The 18,795-nt window shown below is 38.2% G+C and overlaps 2 protein-coding genes across 6 annotated transcripts; both read right to left on the bottom strand.

The window, feature by feature from the left end:
* Positions 1-3,110: 3,110 nt before the first annotated feature.
* On the bottom strand, positions 3,111-10,729 carry LOC135264036 (uncharacterized). 3 transcript variants are annotated; one of them, XM_064352620.1, is made up of 9 exons: positions 10,475-10,729; positions 9,907-9,984; positions 9,668-9,726; positions 8,705-8,881; positions 7,090-7,236; positions 6,332-6,388; positions 5,684-5,800; positions 5,306-5,374; positions 3,111-4,807 (listed from the first exon to the last, which is right to left on the bottom strand). In XM_064352620.1, exons 3-9 carry the CDS (start codon positions 9,722-9,724, stop codon positions 4,637-4,639), a joined length of 795 nt encoding a protein of 264 aa, XP_064208690.1. In that variant the 5' UTR covers positions 9,725-9,726; positions 9,907-9,984; positions 10,475-10,729; the 3' UTR covers positions 3,111-4,636. The 3 variants fall into 3 exon arrangements, with proteins under 3 accessions (XP_064208690.1, XP_064208700.1, XP_064208710.1); XM_064352630.1 differs by lacking the exon at positions 9,668-9,726 and having other exon boundaries at positions 10,475-10,611; XM_064352640.1 differs by lacking the exons at positions 9,668-9,726; positions 9,907-9,984 and having other exon boundaries at positions 10,475-10,580.
* A 1,268-nt stretch (positions 10,730-11,997) lies between these two features.
* On the bottom strand, positions 11,998-18,141 carry LOC135264008 (membrane-spanning 4-domains subfamily A member 4A-like). Of its 3 annotated transcripts, none has more exons than XM_064352576.1 (7): positions 18,083-18,141; positions 16,093-16,219; positions 15,679-15,789; positions 15,397-15,453; positions 14,049-14,192; positions 13,691-13,804; positions 11,998-13,036 (listed from the first exon to the last, which is right to left on the bottom strand). In XM_064352576.1, the coding sequence occupies exons 2-7, from the start codon at positions 16,198-16,200 to the stop codon at positions 12,983-12,985; spliced, it is 588 nt and encodes a 195-aa protein (XP_064208646.1). In that variant the 5' UTR covers positions 16,201-16,219; positions 18,083-18,141; the 3' UTR covers positions 11,998-12,982. The 3 variants fall into 3 exon arrangements, with proteins under 3 accessions (XP_064208646.1, XP_064208655.1, XP_064208642.1); XM_064352585.1 differs by lacking the exon at positions 18,083-18,141 and adding an exon at positions 17,764-17,878; XM_064352572.1 differs by lacking the exon at positions 18,083-18,141 and adding an exon at positions 16,736-16,833.
* Between the last annotated feature and the right edge of the window lie 654 nt (positions 18,142-18,795).

Genomic DNA, 18,795 nt, shown 5'->3' with positions numbered 1-18,795 from the left:
TGTTTCCGTCTCCCTTGAGACCAGTGCCTATGTTTACAGTTTGCAGTTACTGAATGAATGTTTGCTAGAGAAAGATTGATTTAAAAAGCTCAAGTATCTGTCTGAAACATCATTACATTTAACAAACCCCTATTAACCATGACCAAAGACAAAAACACACATTTGCCATTCACCTGTAGGCATGAAGTGTTGACGCGTCCAAACATCTGGATGGTTTCCCATAGGAGCAGTCCCAGAAGGTGAAAGCTATTGTTTGATTTCATAACAGCAGAGTTGGTCATGCCAACTTATTGTCAATATTAAATAAATGCCAAAAAGTTTTTAGTGGTGTAGATGGTTCAGATCAAAACCCGAAGGGAAGAAGTGCTTTAGAATGTTCTCTGATCAACTTAGGTTCCATGAGAGGTGGAAAAAGAGTAGCTAAACATGTAAATCTTCATTATAAATCAATAAGGAGTTTTGGGCCATGTGATATCACAAAAATGGGTATGTTGGGGAACAGGAAATAGATATCTTACATGTCAGTGTTGGTATTTGGAAAACATTAGCATGACTTATTTTGCTCTGTGGAACACTGTGATTACAACAATCAAGCTAATAAGAAACTTGTGCATTGTGAATCCTTAGATGGCCTAACAGCAAGACAGCTGCTTTTGTGGACCTGATAAAATGTATGAGGTAGTGCAGTTTTTACAACTGCGAACATGCTTTTTCAGAGCCACTACTGCCCAATTACATCAAGCAGTGAATCATACGATGGCAAATGGTCTTTGGCTTATTTCCCAAACGATTACCAACAAAGATACTTCTTGTTGCCCTTAGTCCAAGGGCATGACCAGTCTCTGGTGTGTTAACAACAATAACTTTACACAGCATTTGCTGTACTTTTTCATCTCGCATTTGGCACACTTAGGAAAGGCTTCTGTGTACGCTTGTTCTCATAGCTTTTTGTCCTTAGCTGGGCCCCACCATGCCGCATACATATCTGATTATTTTGTTTAACTACATTTTTTTTCTGCCAATGTTGTCAACACTCAGTCCTTCAACCTATATATCCCACATTTGTCTTTCCCTCTCGATGTATGCCTCAATTCTCATTTTTACTGCCTACAACCTTTATGCTTCCACACGATGAACTCCTGATCTGGCAAAACATTGACAATTTATATTTCAACTTCCTGAAACGATGAAGAAAAAACCGGTGAGAAAGATTGGCTGTTTATCACTTCCCTATGTCACTTGTCCCGATTTGAAATTAAAATAGGCGCTCTGCCAGTGTGCCACGTAGTTGTTTGCATCTGCTGGTTTTGATTGCCGTGCTTGTGATGTCACCTCATAAATCAAGTTATTAACTATATAAATTCCTGCTGGCTAAATGTTCATTTTAGGGCTGGATTAAATCACCATTTGTCCTTACATTTGACTTAAGAAAAGAAAAAGAAAAAAACATTGACTGCAATGTGATTTGCGCTCAGCTGTCTTGCAAAAGATATGCAAGTCTAGGCAGCGCCTGAATGGTTTCTGTACATTTACAGCTGTATAAATGGATTATATGTAACAGATTGTAAGCTGTATACATTGCACATGATAAGAGTATCTGCTAAATGCCTAAAAAAAGTCTATATTCACCCTTAGTTTTTTCTAAATTTCTGTATTTGTGTGTATTTATTTTTTGCTGCACAGATAACATGTCAATAAGCTAATAATTGTAAATAGGAAACAATTTTGTGTGCTAGTGACATCACCCTCCTTTCAATTGCTTTTTGACACATCTGTTCTATATGACAGGATATGCGTTAATACAAGTATCAAAAACTGAAAGAAACAGGATCAGTATCATTATACAAGCAGCATCTTGGTAATGAGATATTTGTGGTGTTTATTTTAAGCCATAACCAAAAAAAATAAAATAAAATCAGCCTAGTGTGTCTGAGGTCACATTGTACTTGCATGTGCCCACAATTCAGGCTAATTACTCTTTATGCTAAAATGTCCAGAACTCAGAATCAGATTAATTGTGTCAGTTAGTGTTCATATGCAACTAAAATTTAGGGTTTGGTCTTTATTTGACAGCCTTAGTATGCAGCCATTTTGAATGAAAAATGAGTCATTCTATGAACAGTACTCAACAAGGAACAAGGAACAGTACTCAAAGGTCAGTATTAATATGGGGTTTATCCCTGATGCTTAAAATAGGTACTGCAAATCAACGTTATGAGGTAAAAATGTTACATTCCTCCGCTCAACAGAAATGCCATAACCTCAACTCAGCAAAACGTGTTTATATTGAACGTCTGTGTGTTCAAACACCCTTACCTGCCTACGTTAATATTTGAAACCACAAATTTTAAATATCAGCGAAAAGAGCAAGAAAGAGAACTATACAATGTCCAAAGCATGCAGCAGTCTGGAGTAGAACAGCAATTGTGTCCGGACTGAGCTGTCAGCTAATACATTGTTTTTATAACATGGAACAAGCTTATTTTTTCTGCAGAACTTGACCCTACCACAGACCACATCGCCATTTTTCACGAGGGGCTCATGCTCTAACCGATAATAATCTAAATGGAAATACGCATTGTTGAACGGGTACATGCTTCCTTTGTTTTTAATCTGATACAAATTGTTTGTTTGAATGTGAAATAAAGTCGGGTGAGAGTCTGAGAGGTTGCATTATGCAGGTCCACAGTAGTCTTGCTTTAATTGCAATGGGGAGCCAAGCAAAGCGCGCACTCTCATCCATTCACAAAGATGTCTTGCTCGACAGGCTTCAGGTGTTCTGATCTGTCGGAGGGCAAGACCCTGGATTACAGGAATGGACCAATTGACTGTATCAATGGCCCATATAATGAGTGCCAAAGGCCACTAGGCAGGCCAGTGCACTGAGAGAAGAATACTCTGAGGGACCCTGCGGACTGGTCTCTTGAGACACATTATTTTGCTGCTGCCACGCAACGTTAATGTGCCGTTTGTTTCCCGGTATATTGTGCACTACACAGGAGGTTCGCATTTCGAGTGTCCACACACGGCGCTGGGAGACCTGAGGAAACAACTTTGTGTTGTGTGAGTGACATTTGATGTCAATAAAAACTCTTTTATGACCAAACATCTGCATGTTGATTTTTTTTTTTCACAGGAGACTGGGAAAGTGTCCAATTTTGCCCAATAAAGAGGTTCCACAAAAAAAAAAAAAAACAATTTTCATTAACAACATCACTGACCCTATTCCTTTTTTAAATCCATTTTTCAAATTATACAGAAAAATATGACCATTACATTACATAAAACTACATTACATCCTTCACTGAACAACGTTCCACATAGTTTCATTTCTCTATACTGGTCCCAGATCAGTAGTGAGCAAGTGGGCATAATTCATAACTGTACATGAATGACTGAAATCCGAGTACAGGGGAGAGCATGAAGCAGAGCAGTCTGGGACACAGTAGTGCTCACTGAGGTGTTGTGTAACAGTTATTTGCATCCCATCCCCTCTATTGCCTTTGAGCTTTGAGATTCTTTTCCATTGCCCTGATGAAAAAGTATTGCTAGAGAAAGCAATTGTGCATCGAATCAAACTGTGACTGAGCAACAGAATGTGGGAGCAATAATCAGCAGGAATATGCAGATGGGGAATAAGCCTTCCCTTCCCCGGTTATTACCTCCAGTTTGTACACATGGCACAAGGCGACAAATCAATTTACCACAAGATCATTTAAATCATACATCTATCAATATGCAAATTCGGCCACCGAGCAACGGCTTTTCAACGCCTTTTAAAAAAAATATCGCACGGGCACGTCAAAGCGTCTAGTGGCGGAGCGAAGGATGCCTGTGCTTTTCCTTGAACGGCCAGTTCTGAGGGAACGGTTGTGTCTCCGGTGTCCGCATCCTTTTAAAACTTCCATCTGAAATTCCATCAGTGTTGGAGCCTGGCTCGCCCCTGCCTAATACGACGCGCCCTGAAAAGTGCCGAGCCCCCTGACCCCCGCCGAAGCGAGGCTAGCGTGGACATTGAAACAAAACCATCTCAAGGTGAGCCGTATAATCACCGCATCTGCTGAACACGGGATTATTCCAATGCAAATGGTGGTTTTCTTGTAAATATTAATAATTACCAGTATAAATGAATTAACCTGCTGTTGAAAACTGCTGAGGTGGAGGTAAGGAGGGTATTTTTGATGCACTGCATTTTCATGAGGATGATCTAATTTTGTTCTCCTCAGGTGTCTATGGCTTACATCCAAGTTTAAGATTTATTTGCATATCAATGGGATAGAATTATGCATTGTACTGTATTTAACTGACACTACAGTTGCTCTGCACACCTCATCTTAACAAACAAAGGGGAGAGATTTAACAGCGGGGCAAGTGGAGGTACAGCAGTCAGACTGTGAAGCATGAGTCAATTCATCTGTGGTACAAAAATAAAAGAACAAATTCAATGTGAATATTAGACAGAGATGTTCTCTGCGTGGTCGCAGAGCTGGAGTTTTTGGAAGGGAAAGGAAATCTGAGGCTTCAGGAAGGCTGCAGGCCAGAGAGCACCAGGTGCTGGGTTTGGACCGTGGAGCCTGCGCTGCCCCAAAAACCCAGTTTCCAGGCCCTGAGCAGAGCTCACTGACATGCCAAAACTTCAGGGGGTGTACTCTGGAGGCGGAGCTGCAGGCATGATCGTCGTGTAGATCCCTTGCGTGGGCAGAGAGATGGGCAAATAAGGACCGGCTACTGGCTCATTAACATACAGAGGTGGGTCGAGTGGAGGGTCTGAAGTGCTCTGGGCTCTTTGCTTGATGACCATGGCACACTGGAACAGGAAATTAGAAACAGGAAGAGGGACAGATTCTGGGCAAATAATGCAGTCATTCTCTCATTTCAGTGTAATAATACATCATTAGCATTAAGTCTGTAGAATACGGTATGTATAATCTATCTGAACTAACAAATATGACATTACTTAATTTGAGTCTATAAACAAAAGATAACTATGAAAATCACTAATAATTAGATTCGAACTGTATCAAAAACCCTTTTTGTGTTTTGACTATTGAAAACAGATATTAATATAGAAGGCTTGTTTGCAGTATTCAATTGAATAATGGAAATGTCTTTAAAGTTCAGCAGACATGTCACCCTTTATAGTATATCTATTTATAGTAGATCTATCTCTATTTATCTCTATACCAACAGAAGAAACCACAAGAGTGGGCCAAGTTACAATTTAAGTGGGTTGTTTACCATTAAATGTCCTTTTAAGCCACAACCTTTGAATGAAATAATAAATATGCATAAATGCTGGTCTTACCAGTACAGAGACACTGAACTCCACGATGTAGAAAAAAAATAGTGCTCCTTGTATCCCGTGCACCTCATCCTGTGAAAAAAAACACTTAGCACTATTTTCTCCCCTGATTAAAAACAATTACAATAAACTGGGTACAACTGCGCCCCCAATCTCCACCCCCACCCCCAAAAAGGAAACTGGAATTTTAAATTAATATAATAATATAAATAAGGGACAAGCTGAAGTCCCACCCTGGCACTACCCCATATCTCCACCATGGGGCAGGTTTTCATCTCTACTGGACATTCTTGAGGTGGTTTTTAAGGGAAGAATAGAAAATGGCCTTGTGAAATATTTCACAAAAAGTCAAATACAGTATCAAAGTATTGGACAACTCACCAGCTGATTTTCATTACATGGGACTTCAATAGTCCACATTAACTCCACAGTGAGAAGGACAACAGCAGTGGCTGCTATGAGACAGCTGAAGATATTCATATAAACAGCACCGGTCACCTTTAAAGAGAAAAATGCATTGAAATACCTTTCACGAGAGTCATGTATAGGCAGAAATTGAATTTGAATTGAATAGCAGTAATTTGAATTAGCAAAGCTAAAACTGAATTATTGTATTTATAAATTGAATTGGAATTGCATAACTTGAATTTGTATTTTACTATTTGAAATTGAATGAAATAATTTGAATTTGAATACTGTCTTCATTGCATTCTATTTTCACTTTTAATTTCAAGTTTCGAATAATTCAAATTTAAGTGCTCTCACAGCTCAGTTTACATTTTCTACAGTACACATCTGAGACAATTCAGATTGTTGGCACTAATTTCTGCCCATAGTCACTATCCCTAACCTCACAAAACTATCAGATGTGGTTGTATGTCTGATTGAAGTCTAACTATGCATCAACAGTTATTTTAAAAATTACAACTATACAATTTTATCATTTAATTTTTTTTGTCTTAGTCTTACAAATATTGCCAAGTCAAAGTCTTGGGAAAAACTGTGACACACAAAGACACACAAACTCACCAAATCACCGTTAATGCCTCTGTATGTCATGATAGAGATGATACCTGTGCCCACATGCTGCAAAGCAGACAATATTTGCATTCAGCAGAAATTTCCTGTGGAAATTTTATTTTGTTGAAATTCTATCTGGTGAATGCATTCAGACCTAAATAGAAGGCATCATAAAAATACAAAATTGGGCACTTTTCTAATTAAATATATGTATTTATTTATATTTTCTTACGTGAATCCCTGTTTATGCCATACATATTTCTAATAAATACTGTATATAGATCTTGTTCTGCCAATTGAATATTTAAATGAAATGTTCATTCTTCATTTCAGAAATTAGATTAAAGACATATGATTCCACCAGTACATTAGTACATTAGAAATAAAAATGTGTATTAAAGGGTGCCATTTAAGAAAAACACCCTTAGCTTAGCTCAGTTTGTTTTGGAACAGTAAATGTAGCTTAAATTTGACAAACATTTGGAATTTAAACATTAGTTTTGTGATTTGGGTTTTTAATATGTTGCACTTCCACAGAAGACCAGAAAGAAAAGTACATTGTGGCATATTTATTGCAAAATGAGTCCATCAGTGGCATACATATTACATGTCCTTAAATCATTGGCCCTGCTGAGTGTTGGGGTCATGGAGCATCACCAGGCTAAGCATCATACTTAAGTCAGAGGGTGCAAACATAGACAATCCACAGCAGACATGCTGCTTAAATTATGGGACGTGAAATGAGGCACTGCAATCGCTGTACTTACAATTACTGGACCCCAAATTGCTATTCCAGAGGTAACTGTATAGGTGCTGGGGCTCATATTTGTCGTGCAGTCCCACATACTCTTAAATTTCAAGGTTGCAATGATACCGAGGGCAGCTGTAGCCAAGCTGGTCATGATGTGTATCATCTGTGGAAAAGAGAATGGTTAAACCTCTGAGTGAATGATGGTGCGGTGCCAGGAAGGGAATTTGAGTGCTGGCCACCAGGGGGCAGCATAGGCCCGACTCACAGGCATAGCCAGCGTTGTGATAAATTCCAATCACTATGGCTTCAGTCAGTTATCTAATGATTGGGCCTTATAAAAAGGCCCGGTTCAGGCCTTGGGGAGAATGGTTTTGGGGACTGGCTGGTTGAAAGATCATAGATGGCATCCAAATATTGGAGGACGCCATATTGATGAACAAGGGATTTGAGTTTGATTGGCAGTGAGAGTGGGGCCCCAGATTTAGTGCTCCTTTAACTTTTACATATACAGTCACATCCGAAAGTGTTTAAACCCTTGATTAAAATAAAAACAAGCAAAAATAAATTAATAAAATAAACAAAACAAAAAAAAAAAAACATTTTTTTATGCTAATATGATTGGTCAATGAAAAAGATTTCTCCAGCATTTTTTTCCTGATAGATGTCATAATTATTCACGAGGGCCTACGCATTGACTTTTATTCATTAGTCCATCTAGTCCATCAGATAGTGTTACGATCTTTTGCAATGCATTTACGCACATTTCCCAGCTCTCTTTTTTGTTTCGTTTCCAAGACTGCTTCTGGATGAGTAGCAACAGTTGCAGCGACCACCAGGAAAAATAAATGTATACACCTTGTTTTTTGGAGGTGCTTCTTTTTTGTTTATCAGAGCACCACTGAACCATAGCCATAGCCAAAAGAAGACCTTGCCAAAATGTAACTCCCAAGTGGACAACATTTTAAAGTCTTCTTTAGGTATACCTTAGAGGTCCAAAAGTGTCACCACAGACATTTTGGACAAAGTGATATAAAGGAATATCTGTGAAAATAGCAATATATTTCAAATGTGTGCAAATAAAAAATACAGACATATTTCAAGAAAGATTTAGAATATGGAATAGAATCCTCTAGGTTATACTTTCTCATTTTAGCATATGTTTACTGCCAATTGAAAGGCTCTCAGAAGACAAGAATCTTGGTGCTTGTGAATAAAGTACATGCACAGGTAAACCTTCATTCTTTCCTTACATTTTTATCTGCTTTATCGCATGCAGATTTTTATTATGATGAAGCAGAGAAGGAAGGACAACAGTTGTTAACCATCATGTCTATTTTTTCATTGTACTTGTCCCTGTCTTCTTTGGGTGGCCCTGGCATGCCATTTCCTCCTGTAACTCATTGCATATTACAGTATATATTGTCAGTATATTGGCTAATTATTGGCTGTTTACGGTAACAGCTCTAACCTTTGTGTTTATTGAAACATCTGAGGTCAAGACGACAGAAACTGTTCTACAAATGAATTAGGCGCATTATCATCACTTAAATCGCCCAAAATACAAACCAAAATATATTATCTTGTCATGACATTGACTGAGAATTAAAATAGACGTTTTACTTTATTCTTACCCCTAGGACATTTGGGTCCCCAAACAGGATGTTGCACAAAAAATCCTTGATTCTGGGACGAGGCGGGGGGCAGAAGTATGCGGGGGGCAGGTGTGCCATGAGGTGGTTGTAGTTTGGCACTATGGTCTCCTGCATCTCTGTGATGGCCATCACTCCTCTCTGGCTGAGATGTTTTGTCTGGAAATGATTTAAAGTGGGCAGGCATGACATCGCAACAGTAAGACATGTATTTATATTTTTAAAACTAACTGTCATAATAAGAATAATAATTACAATAAAATGGTTCGTCATGTGCACCCTGCTGAGGCCTGTATGTGGCTACAACTGGCAGTAACTGAAAATACTTTTAAAATAGACTGTCACAGTTAGTTGGTGACCAACCCAATTTACCAATTTAGAGGTTGCAACGCTCAATTGCCATTCGAATCTTGAGTCCCATGAAAATACCTCACATTGCACCCCACCACCCCAGGCCATCCCATCCCTGTACAATTACAGCATATTTTTTGAGGGCCCCTGTGAGGCAGGACCCTTTCTACCTCCCCTCCCCCCATATGGGCCTGATGACATTGCATTACATTACATTGTTTAGCAGATGCTTTTATCCAGAGTGACTCACAAAACTGGAGAAATTCAGTTCAAGTCTCAGTTAAAGACAAAGCCACAGAAGGCCCATTTATAATCAATAAGTGAAAAGTTCAATAAACAAACCAATAATTGGCATTGCAAACAAAAGTAAATACAGCTGTAAATCATCTCAGAAGGAAATTTAAAAAAAGAAAGGATTGCTAAAGAGGGTCAGAGGAAGGCAAGCTGCCCTGTCCAGATCACAATGGGAAGCTCATTCCACCACCAGGGGCCCAGAACAGACAGCAGATACGGAAGGCCATGCATGCAGGGGGAGCTGCCCAACTGGCTGAAAAGTTTTCCAAGATGGCTAACTTTAGCATTGTGATTACTTACTAAAAACCGACAGATTTTAGGAGTGAGGAGAACCCTGATTTCCTGATGTAGCGTCATGTCTGAAATGGAAAAGTGTAGAATTTCCACACAGCACCTTCATGTCTATGTTTAAGTGTTCATTTTTCAGAATTCTGACTGATAGCCAGGTCAGTATTTTTGCTAAACCCTTGATAAATCCCATCTTATAACTTAAAGGCCTCCACTAATCTGTTTAGTTTATTAGTTGCTTGGTCACTTACATTGTCTAATGTGTCCCAGTTATTTGTTTGTGCAGTCCTTCCCCTGAACGGCAGTTTGAGGAAGTGACTGTTTTTATTCTGCATGGCAGGAAAACCACACAATAGAAAGCTAAATACTAAATAGCATTTTTCTAATAAAGCAAATTGTTTGAACGGTCATTTTCATCCATTATAAGATTTGAGCATTCATGAAGTAACTACAATTGTTCTCCTAAAATAATTTGTGATCCAAAAGGTAATGGACATACGGAAAACAGCATATATTTTCTTTAATGATTAAATCGTTGTTCATTCTATTATTATAAAAATCAGAATTAATTATTATTATAGTCATGTAGTCTATTCTTACATTATTCAGAAGCCCCGTGAGAGAAAACATAAAGCAGCCAATAAAATTTTTCTATTCTTCGGAATGTTTAATCCTGCTTTCTGCAATAATTGCTAATGGAAATGAGTATTATGCATATATAAAAATGAAACATGTTCAAAATGTTTTAAAAAATAAATGCTGAGTTACTTTTGACAAAACAAAGCTAATAGAAACCGTTGAAGTTTACATAAAGCTTACCTCGCACGTTGTTGTGACGCAAAATCGGGGCTATCTCTGTGCTTGTCTTCCCTGCAGTCAGGTGGAATTGACTGCAATAAGGAAATAAACACAATGGGTTGATGATTAAACACTGGTGATAAACTCCAGGTTGGCCTCAAATCTACCAGAATGTGTTCCCTTCTTTTTCCATAGTACTAACCTGAGGTGGGAGGCTGTAAAGACTTGTGAACAAAAAAGGTTGCAAATGGTAATTTAGCATCAGAGTTTCAGTGGCAGTTTGACAACAAAAAGTCTTCATTGTTTTCTCTTACAGCAAGCATATTTTATTTCCATCATTGCTTTGCAAAAACAGAGATCATGTAACTTTTCAATTATTCTCACTGCTTAAGTTTCTGGTCTATTTTGTCATTTCCTCTGTGGCGTGTACACACAACATGATGGGATTTAAAGGAGGACTGTAGCTGAGTTCAGTCAGAGTGTACAACCATGATCTTTTACATTTGTCAATATCCAAATGCAATGCATCAGGGAAGCATATCATCAACGTATAACAGTTTTATAGTTTTATTGGGAAACTTTTATTGAAAGTTGGGCGGTGGAATTTTACTAGGAATAGCAACGCAACTGTGTATGTGTCTTCACTCCTTCTGACCTTTGGTTCCATCATACAGAGCTGTACAATGGTGGAGCCAACAATGTTAACTGATACTGCAGACCAATAAAACTTTGTTTAAACAGAGTATCATAGTTTCAAGCCTGTATGTAAGCAGAAAGTGAGATTTGTCATACCGGGCAACGTTTTCCAATCTTCAATCGTCCAATTTTGGTGATCATGCACCCACTGTACCCTCATCCACCCTCATTGACAAGAGTGGAACCTGGCATGGCATTTCAGCTGCTGAAGCCCATGTGCGTCAAGGATCGACTCATTATGCGTTCACAGATGCCCTTCTGCACACCACTGTCGTAAACAGCTGTTATTTTGTGTTAGCTTGAATGAGTCTGCCCTCCTTAGCTCCTCTCATTAACAAGGTGTTTTCACCCACAGAACTGCCGCTCACTGAATGTCTTTTTTATCTCACCATTCTTTGTAAACTTGAGAGACTGCAGTGTGTGAAAATCCCAAGTCGGCAGCTGTTTCTGAGATGCCGGAACCAACATGTCTGGCACCAACAATCATACCACAGTGAAAGTTACATATAACATGCTTCTTACCCATTACTAATGTTTGGTCGAAGAACAGCTAAACCTTTTTTTCCATGTCTGCAAGCTTTATATATTGACTTGCAGCCATAGGAATCGCTGTTTGGAGGAGCAGGCTGAGCAGGTGTACCTATTCAAGTTGCCATTGAGTGTGTGCCCTGAACATGTGTCTGTGCATTTACTGTAGTGTAGAATGGCCAGTGTATGTACTTACTGTATAGAGGTAAGCCCAATTCTTCTGTCAAAATGATTTTAATATATATCTAGCCATTCATATGAACAAGCACTGACAGATAAACAATAAAATACGATGCTTCAGAAACTGACTCTTCGGACAGTTTTAAATGTTCACATGTTTATTCACATACGCTGAATATCACACAACATGAAGATGATGGCGAATCATCATGACAAGCAAATGGATCCCCAGTGATCATTTGTATAAAATGTTGCTGGAAATGTAACATCAGTAAGATTCTAAAACGGAAATTCTGACACAACCTGGGGAGGTCCTTTTAAAGATGAAAATGCAACAATTATTCAAGCTTGTATTTTACACCTGTTTCTCAGGACAAATGTCCCAGAGTAGTAACGTGCTACACAAGTGAGTATTCAAGATTAACAGAACATACTTACGAAGTGATTCCTTTGAAATGTGTAAGCAAAACAAATCAATGTGCGCATAAGAGATGTACCTGGAGTCTTCTTCTGTTTTATTTGAATTTAAATACACAATCAAATGTTGAATCGAGTTGGCCATTATGGCTGTATTTATAATAGTCACTAATATTCATTAAGTGATATAAAGAAACACTAATTCTGATATGAAATATTATGCTGATGTTCTGCAATGTTTGAGTTTTCTTCCTTGGTGCCATATCTACTGCAGCTTCGAAGGCTCTGTTTCGCTGTTGATGTCCAGCTGAGCATAGCTGTTCAAAACACTTTGACCCAAACTCGATACATGTATTGTCTGAGACACACAGAGAAAATACATACAAGTAAAATCTTTATTTTGGTAATACCAGCTACACCTGAAGGTGTGAAATATCATTTTCTTATTTGTGTATAGATGTAAAATATTTCTCAAAGAAAGTTTTACTTTTTGCTGAAATTCCCGGTTATACTTTAATGTGTATATTAGCAAAATGAAAAAAAAGAATTTTGGAACTTCCAACAGCCTAAGACAAAAATACATACAGAAAACTTACAGACTCTGAGAATGACACAAGCCCAGTTATCTACACTATTGTATTAAGAGAGTAAAGTAATATCATGTAATGTTCTTAGGTCAGTTGAATTTATAGTCAAGCTGGGTAGACATCATTTCGAGACAGTGTTGATTGGAGCTTCTGGGGATTCTATTATCACCACTTGCTAAAAGAAGAACAATGACAAGACACCATTTCAAACAGATGCATATCACTCTGGCTTCTGGTGACTGCAGGCATGCACAAGCTCTCCATACACAGAGCTAATGGAGAACCTCACCACAAAATCTCAGCCTTCACCAGAATTCATCAGTTGAAGACAGTTATGAAAAATACAACACTGGCCAGATGTGTGCTGGGCTGCTTCCCACACCTGCCACAGTCATGGACTGACTTGCATTCAGAATCATGGGCCACATCACTGTGTTATTTTTTCTGTTTAGATTTAGTTGCACATGACACCCAATTGTCTGCTTACATTTTGTGATAGGAGCTGAGAGAAAGGCTGCAATAGAAAATGTCAATCAGCTGTTTTTTTTCTCCCCTGATTTTAAGAAGTATTGCGATTTTCATTAAATACATCACAAAGTAACACATGCTGGTCATTGAGTACAACATTAAAAGACAAACATGAGATGTACTTGAGTTGGTTTCATGGGAAGGCTATAGGAGCAATGAGCCTTTCATTGGGGGTGAGCTCTTTTCAGTCTTATAGTATGAATGCCTCCTGTATCCATCATTCAGTAGTTCACCGCACACTGCTCCACAGTACCACTGCCAACGCATCTAACCCTAAACCTAAGCCTAAACCTAACCTTACCTCTGTTGAGTAGCCACATATGGCTCTGCAGGCGAATGCTAACACACAGAAGGAGATGATGAACTGCAGGATGGAGAAAACCAGCAGCACTCCTACAATCCCATGAAATAATCCCTGTGCAGTGAGAGACAGAGAATAAATGAATGCCAGTCCTTCATTTCCCCATACAGATTCTTCCACGTAACTGCACTTTCATTTGCACTTTTCAACTGCACAGTGCATAATACAGCATTATACAGAGACATGGTATATTGATGTGAGTCAAGCATTAGTCCTAAAGTCCGCAGAACAGGTGTGGATACTGAACACTGAACACTGAACACTGAGGATACTGAAATGTGAAATATGACTGTTGTACCTGATACGTATACCCCATCTGCTCGCAGTCATAGCTCTGGCAGAAGAAATCCAGATTGCGAACCGAAAGGTCTATAGAGAAAATGCCGATGGTACCGCCAGCAACGACCATGCTGCAGAAGTTCATCCTAAGCGATGTGCTCAACTACCAGAAAGACATAAATGTCAAATGATATCAGGGATATGATGGCGGGGCCAATGTACAATTCATATTTCTAATTAAATCTAAAATCCATAAAATCCACTGATTCCAATTCAGGGCTTCTTTACACAGAGTTAATTTGAACAACATGTATTACTGTAAAGTTATTCACTGATCTGAGCTATTCATAGTGCATTAGCGTGATTAAAAAGTTATTGACAGTTCATTCTACTGCTACCTGTTACAGGGTTCACGAAACCCCAATCTCACAAACTATTTGATACAGGAAACTTTCAGCACAACTTTTTATGTTAAGGTCTTATAAATATCATACCAGGAATGAATATTAAATCAAACTTCAAGTTAATTATAATTGAACTTTAACAAGTTTGCATTCATGCCACTCACATTTCCAGTGTATTAAACCAACAAATGCACTGTTCAGTTTTAAACCTCCATCACAAGTGGTTTTGCTTGGGTTATTTTTAATATTCAATTGCTTTGTGATTTTCACACCCAAAGGCTTCACTCCAAATCAACTGAATTTAACTGCTGATGAAGAGACTCATCATTTGCCCCTTCAGCTAAGATATCACAGGTCAGGTGTCATGTTGGTTAAGTCTGGCAGGGTTTCTTATGTTGCCTCTGCACTAGCTACTCCAAATGATGTGCCAGACACCCAAAGGCTGCCAGCTGCTGCCAGTGAGAGAGATAATTCTCCTCCAGTCATGTTACTGTAGTTCATATTTGGAACTGTGTTGTCTGTTGTGTGGAATCCAATGACTGGTGAATGCAATGGAGGAGTGCATCAGAATAAAAAAACCAATCAAACAAACACATGAACAAATAAATCTCCCCACAGGACATCTGCAAGCAAACCAAGTGTAATTGGGAAGTTGCAATGAGGAATTAACATAATTCAGGTTCACAGAAAGAACAAATTAGCATGTGACTTTTTTCTGGCCTTCAATTGAAATAGAGAAGCTATTTTGGAGGTGGAGAAGGGTGTGAGACACAGGGCATGTCAACGTTGTTTGACTGTTTGTATAGAATGGAGGCATGTGATCTTAATTAGCAATTCACATTCAGATGCCTTCTTAAAACAGGAAGTAATAAAATATGGAATATGGGGGGGGAGTTAGGGGGTGGGGGTGGTAAAGAAGGAAACAGACTGAATAGTCTGCTACAGTCTGCAATCAGAACTCACCAGGCATTTGTTGAATTTCTTGTTAGCAGCCACAGTGAGAGCTCCTGAGGCAATGTACTGAGAGGACACAAAAAATAAGATAAATTAATCTGTATCCTGTACTTTTAATGAACCTCAAGTTCATTAAAATAAAATTGACTTTCAGTTGATGACTGATTGACCAAGGAGTGAAACTGAAGCTCATAATTTATGTAAATGTCTTTTACTTTTATTCACTTTTACTCCTGATACAAACACTCCTGATGTTAGTTAAGTTGGACAATTAGCAATGAATTTACTTACAATAAGCCCTCCCCAGAAAACAATCCCTCCGTGAACACCAGTGCTGTCAGCATATATAGTGATGGGGATGCCAAATAATATGTTGATCACTCCAATCATTATTTGCACTATCTGCAAGAAACAAAAGAGAAAACAAATAATTCATTTAATTTACACAACTCTATGTTGATCAAACTGAGTGAAGCAGTCATCACTTTATTTAAATAAAATCCAGACCAAAAAAAGCTGAAAATAGCAGGACAACTTTTTGTCTTTTCGAAAAATTTTGTTTTACAGAAGTATTTACAACAGTAAAATCATTGTGAATTAAACAGTACTGTTCTGGCATAAGTCAAGTATGAGGGCCATCCGAAAAAGGCCTTGCTTTGGGAATTGCTGGAAGTACGGAGGGAAAGAGCAGAAAAATTGACTTACCCCCAGAGGCTCTCCTTTCAGAAACTTTCCCAGAGCAGTATCACTTTGTTCGTGGCAAACCTGGGTGACGACCACAACCCCACTGGGTGCTGAGACAGAGCTGGACATCTTACAAATGGCAGGTTTTCTGTGTGGAGACATGGAATGAAAATCTATTTGTATTGTGTACATGAACCATGTATATTTTGTTGAGTTTGTGCCCCCACATTTACCACAAAACTGAACACTGACCTGTTCATGAGAGAACCAACAGCCCATACCCACGTAACCCCCGCCGCCGCCCCCCCCCCCCCCAAAATACTGAGGGGACAGCATTTTAATATAAAAATGTATCATTCATTAGTAAGATCCCAGAAAATATCTGAGAAGAAACAGAACAGAGAAATTTTACAAATATTTACAATGACTGCAATCATAGCTTTGCAGTCTACAGTTTATTCCAAAAAGAACCATAGCACGTGAAAAGGTATTTTTAATAGAAAAATTAAAACATTCTGAACTGCGTTCAAAGATCAGATAAATACTTAAATAACTCCTTAAATGCATGAATACCGTTTGTTAAATTATAATTGTGTTAAATAATAAAAAGGTTTGAATATATCTGCATAGAAAGAGGAATTAAATTTGTATAAGACAACCTTACCTTACAGAACCAATGACCTACTTTCTGTCTCTGGCCAAGGATGTTCTGTGTACTTTCTTGTCTAATGCTACTGGCAGTGATTTCATGGGGCATTTATAGGCAGGTCATGAGCAAGATATATCTTTTCAGTCAGTGAACTTCAGACCCTCCTGACAGATGTATGCCAATCTGTCACATTTGGTGCCAATTAATCTGGTTCATACATTAGAGTTCATGAAACTTTTTGCCCACTTTTTGCCATTTTGCCTTCATGCTGTCCTTTAATCCAACAATTGACAGAAAACCGCTTTACGTCTTGGCAAATAATGAGACGGAATGGTTATTTTTCACTGATTTTGGCAGTGCCTCAGGGGCTGTTTAGTCCTGAATATGTTTTTGGTGCTTCACAATGTAAATTTTTCCTTTAAAAAATTATTTGGATGAATTACTGGTAAAAGAAAGTTAATTTATAATTGTTTACTCCTTCATTAAGTCATAAACAGACTCCATATACAGACTCCAGTATGACCAGCTTTAATGCAAACATAAGGACTTAATATAGGCCAAATCCCTTGTCATACACAATGCAGTCTATAATTATTTTAACAGTGGCACAATTTAAGTTGTTTTGACTCTGTACTCCATCACATTGAATTTGAAGTGACACAATGAATAAAATGTTTAAAAAAGTTAAAGTGACAGCTGTCAGTTTTAATGAAAGGATATTCTTATCCATATCGGATGGTCCATATCAGAATTACAGCCCTTTTTATACATTGTTCTGTTTTAATGGGACCAAAAGTAATCGGACAAATTTAAATAATCTTAAATAAAGTCGTCGTATTTAGTACTTGGTTGCTAATCGTTTGGCACTAACACTACCTCTGTCATGTTTCACAGAAGAGGTGATATGCCTTGGATCATGAGCAGTTTCTTTCTTGGCACTTTTCTTTTTCCAACACTTTGGCATAGGTTAATATTTATCTCATTTGTCCATAAGACTTTGTTCCAGAACACTAATGTTTTTAATGTTTTCAGCAAACTCTAACCTGGCTTTTCTGTTCTTCAGGCGTACCAGTGGTTTGCATCTCGCAATTAACCCTGAGGTTATGCTGGTGTATAGGCAAATGTTTGATCTTTTTATAGCTTTCTAGTGCATGACATAATTATGCACTGACACACAGCTGGCAGCCAAGAAATAGCTGAGCAGCCAATTGTCAAATTACTTATTTCCCCTAAATTGTGGGAACTACAAATTAAAGCTGACAGTCTGCCTTTTAACCTCATATTCTTGGCTTCATTTCAAATCCAATGCATTGGCGTACTGAGCTGAAACAACCAAAACTGGGTCGCTGTCTAAATACTTACGGACTGTGATGTATCCTAGGGGTGTGAATGATGCTCTAAATAGTGCTGCCTGGAATGAATTTTACATTAAATTAAATGATATAACCTAGAGACATTCTGGGTGTGTACGTTGTCAATCTGCCCTCAATAACTATCAATAGAATGTTCATTTTGGACAACTGACCATTTTGAAGGATACTATTTTCACCATCATAAAAAACTTTAAACAGCTCAACACACCAGCTTTTACCAGAAGAGCACACCCACTTTTATAAGCAAATGCAACAAAGTCCTCCCTTACGCAAACCTAACTGCCTGAAAGTTTATCTGAGGTCCAGGACTCCTACCTATTGCACACAAGAGTAATCATGTAAAAGTTCAATTTTATTGTCATATGCAATTGTTATGCACAGTGAAATCAATGCAATGTAATGAATTTTACATAAAATTAAATGATATAACCTAGAGACATACTGGGTGTGTATGTTGTCAATCTGCCCTCAATAACTATCAATAGAATGTTAATTCTTACTGCTGGTACTAGGCACGCCCATTGATTAAATATGTACAGTATCTCAACTTAACTCTCATACAGCCCTTACAAAATTCTTATTGTGCTCCTGTTATAACCATGTGTCATGGACATGAATGTCTATGAATAGATAGCAAATGTTGGGATACGAAAAGTTAATTAATTTGGGGAGCAGTATATTTTTAGGGTCACAGACAAAAGA

The sequence above is a fragment of the Anguilla rostrata genome, chromosome 1, assembly GCF_018555375.3.
Source record: "Anguilla rostrata isolate EN2019 chromosome 1, ASM1855537v3, whole genome shotgun sequence".
Classification (NCBI taxonomy): Eukaryota; Metazoa; Chordata; class Actinopteri; order Anguilliformes; family Anguillidae; genus Anguilla; species Anguilla rostrata.
Note: the sequence above shows the minus strand (reverse complement) of the source record. Positions and strands in the feature narration are given on the sequence as shown.